At 43.9% G+C, this 4,023-nt stretch overlaps 1 protein-coding gene across 1 annotated transcript in view; it reads right to left on the bottom strand.

The window, feature by feature from the left end:
- Nucleotides 1–614: 614 nt before the first annotated feature.
- Nucleotides 615–4,023, bottom strand: part of Nefm (neurofilament medium) — a 5,299-nt gene continuing 1,890 nt past the window's right edge. The window contains exons 2-3 of the mRNA XM_008850620.1: nt 3,814–3,938; nt 615–2,427 (exon numbers count right to left, since the gene is read on the bottom strand). Coding sequence (XP_008848842.1) covers nt 1,107–2,427; nt 3,814–3,938 — 1,446 coding nt within the window. The 3' untranslated portion in view covers nt 615–1,106. The remainder of the gene's footprint in view (nt 2,428–3,813; nt 3,939–4,023) is intronic.

The raw sequence follows: 4,023 nt of genomic DNA, 5'->3' as shown, positions 1-4,023 counted from the left end.
GGCTTTTCACCAAAAATTGCTCATTACCTGTGTCAAAGAATCTCATTTTTCTTTACCCAATGATTTTTATTTATCTTTGACATTATTTTCCTCCTACTACTAAAACACGAACAGTATAAATCTCTTCCAACCACACCAGCAATCAGTGATGGGGGTAAGTGTACATATAGGTGTTAATCAAAGTGGATATTTCTTCGTTAGGAGTATTGGTGCTTCTTCTAGACAGTGCCACACATACCATGACTTTCTTGGTCTGTGAATTGACTCCAGGGTATAAGTTATGACGCCATTATCGTACCTCTTACCTTGGGATTCTCTGAACTCTTAGATGGAACCACCTGGAACTTGAAGACTTTTCTCCCAAATCCCTGGACCCCTCATGCTTTTATCTTTATTTCAGAAATACAATTTTAAAGTTTGGGGATGAAGCATGGGCTAAGTAAATATTTCAACACATTGCAAACACCTTAAGCAATTTGTTTTCCAAGTGAATTCTCTTAGAGAAATAATGTTACCAGCAGGTCATTAACAATTGCTACAATCTGTTTTTGGAGAAAGGAAGCTTCTGCTAGCAGATATTTCCCCATGAAATAACATAACACCAATCAGTTGACTTATGTTTCCAATATGACCTTTATTGAGCAAGTACTGCTGTGACGTTTAACATCGATCAACATAAGGTTGGGAACTGCGTCAGCAAGGTTCTCCCATGAACAGACGTCCATTTGAAATGCACCAGTGAGGTAAACATAAGTATTCATATATAGCTTTCTTAAGGCTAAGAGAGTTCTGTGTTTCACTTAATTATTTTTGGCTCAGTTGGTACTTTGCATAATACACCTCAAGACATCCCCCCCAAGTGCCCCCCTCCCAACAGCTTAGGAAATTGGCAAATTCCCCAGGTACATACATACATGATCATGCATTTGAATCCCCCAAAGACTGAGGAGGGGGCACCCTGAGCTTGCATGCAGTTCCCTCATATTGCACAAAGGAAGATACTGTGTCTGGCACCCCCATGGGAGAACCTGCCCTGTTTTGAAGCTGTCAATCACATGCATTTTGAAATTGTCATATGGCTTAACCTTTTGCAATGGACTCGAATCTTAGTCACTCTGGGTGACCTCCTTGACTATGGCGTGTGAAGTGACTTTTTCTACCTTTTTAGTTGACACTAGTTTCTCCTCAAAGGTCTCTTCATGCTCTTCGACCTTTTGAGTGACGGTTACAGATTTGGTGATGTATTTGGTAGCACCGTCGCCTCCCTCGCTGGTGATTTTTTCTACCTTCTTGGTCACCACCACCTTCTCCTCACTCCTATCATCGTCCTTTCCATCTGCCGGGCTCACATCTAACCCGTTGGTGACCACACCTTTCTCCTCCTCCCTCCCACTGCCCCTTTCCTGAGTTTCCTCCTCCTCTTTGTCCTCCACCTCTCCATTGATAGCTATGTCTTCCTTCCCGGATTCCTGTGGGCTGCGCTCACTCCCCTCCTCCTCACTCCCTCCCTCCTCCTCCTTCTCCTTCTGCTTCTCCTTCTCTGGGGGCTTTTCCTCTTTGGTTTCTTTCTCCAGGCTCACCTTTACCGACTTGGTGACAGTGATCACCTCAGCCGCGGCTTTCTCCTTCACCGGGGACTCGGCTTTCTTCTTGTCTGGCACGTCTTTCGGCTTCTCCTCTTTCTTCTCTTCCTTGGGTGCTTCCTTGGCTACCTCCTTCTTTTCTGCCTCAACTTTCTGTTCCTCCTTCTGCTCGGCTTTCTCCCCTTTGGCTTCCGGTTTGGGCTTCACTTCTTCCACAGGTGATTTTGGCACAGGGGACTTGGCTTTCTCGGGCTTCTCCACCTTGACCTCCTCCTTGACAGCCACCTCTCCACCCTTTTCCCCCGTTTTCTTTTCCTCCTTAGCTTCTGCTTCCTCGCCTTCACCTTCTGCCTCTGTTTCTCCTTCTTCTTCCTGTTCACCTTCGTCTTTTTCACTGGAGCCTTCCTTCTCAGATCCTCCCTCTTCTGCTTGGTCAGACTTAGCACCTTCCTCTTCCTCCTCCTCCTCCTCCTCCTGGCCTTCTTCTTCCTCCTTTTCTCCTTCTTCTTCTTTGGCCTCTGGAGACTTCACAGGAGACTTTTTGGCTTCTTGCTCCTCTTCCTTTTCTCCCGCTTCTTCCTCTTTCTCGTCTTTGGCAGAAGCTGCCAACTCCTCTGCAATGGCTGTGAGGGCGTCTTCCATTTCTGACTTCTCATCCTCTACTTTGGTTTCTTCTATGATCTCCTCCACAAATTTGTGTTGGACCTTGAGCTTGGGAGCCTCGACCTTGGTCTTCTGAATCTTACTGGATATGGTGACTGAGGGCTGTCGATGTGTGTACAGCGGCCCAGTGATGCTTCCTGAAAATGTGCTAAACCTGGTCTCTTCACCCTCCAGGAGTTTTCTAAGAACCAAAGAAGACAAAACATCATTCAAGTTTAATTAGGGGTTCTAAGTTTTATTATCATGTGGGTAATGTGCTTTTGAATCAACAGAATCACTTAAGGAAAAGATTCCATAGACCCCTGTAGTGTCTGCTGCCATTTCCTCATCCATCACATCATAGTCAGTGACAGAGCTTCCTGGGCTCCCACCTGGTCCTCCACTACAGTACTTAGCTACTCTCAGTGAACCGCTAACCACACCCAGTCTCTTAAGTCCCACTCTGGAGCAAGCTTGGCCTTGGTGCAGTATGAATGTGCTAAGAAGTTCCCTAGTGGCCAGTCTCTTCCACCTGAAAAGCATCAGACCTTTAGTGTCACCTTAAACATTTGAGATAAAACCATTAAGCATATTTCTACCTCATTGGAAATTATTGTTTAATCAAGGACTGTGCTCTTTGAATTTAGTTAACATCAAGGCTGCATTAATTAGAAGACCTCTAGCCAGTATCTATCAACAGAGACCATACTTATGTATGTCTCTACATTTAGTTCTATATGTTTCTATAGACCTGAATATTTAAGTATCATACTTAACATATAAGATATTTGTAGATAAGTATCATACTTAACATATAGTTAGTTATATAAACTACACTATACATTAGTCTAATATAATACATCTGTATTTCCTACATATATAAAAATGAATGTATGTATATTCTTCTAATATAATATATTCTTATTCCAATAAGTCTAATCTATTCTCAGCCAGATGATGGCAACAGTAAGCTGTAAGAGAGAAACGGAAGTGCAGTGTCCTGGTGTTTGTCCTTGGCAGTATAAAATTGAGAAGTTGGAACCATCAGATGAAACATTTAAAAATTAAAACTTCACCTGCCTATCAAATGTCCAAAAGCATTTTTAATAAAAAGTTTAAGCCTAGGGCTGGAGGGATGATGGCTCAGTGGGTAAGAGCACTGAGGGCTCTTGCAGAGGACCCTAGTTTGCATCCCAGCACCAACATAGTGGCTAACAACCATCTATAACTCCAGTCCTAGGAGATCCGACACCATCATCTGACCTCCGCAGGCACTGCATGACATGGGTACACATACACACATACATATAAAATAAAAATAAATAAAATATTTAAAAAGTTTAAGCCTACTAGTGTGCCCCCCAGCAATTCAAAAACATTTTTAATTTCAACTCATATTCACCCTTTAAAGGTGAATAAAAATGGTAAAACTGCATTTGCAATTCTTGGGCCTTATTTTCTTTTTAATTGCGCAAGGGAATCTGGTCTCTGAGCCAAGACTCTTGCAAGTTCGAGTTGGGAAGGCTTTGAGGAAGCAGCCACTGCAGTTGTGGTTGGTTCCTCAGCCGAGACCGGGGCGACCACGTACCTGTACGCAGCGATCTCGATGTCCAGGGCCATCTTGACGTTGAGGAGATCCTGGTACTCTCGCAAATGACGGGCCATTTCCCACTTCGTTCCCCGAAGCTCATTTTCCAACTGCTGGATGGTGTCCTGAAAGACACAAGAAGTCTCTATGGACTCAGCCTTTAGAGCAGCAACTTCCTATGCAAGATACTTGACCCCGCCCCCACGCTCC

This window comes from Nannospalax galili, unplaced genomic scaffold (assembly GCF_000622305.1).
Source record: "Nannospalax galili isolate Female #2095 unplaced genomic scaffold, S.galili_v1.0 scaffold291, whole genome shotgun sequence".
Classification (NCBI taxonomy): domain Eukaryota; kingdom Metazoa; phylum Chordata; class Mammalia; order Rodentia; family Spalacidae; genus Nannospalax; species Nannospalax galili.
This window is presented reverse-complemented; position numbering and strand designations above follow the sequence as displayed.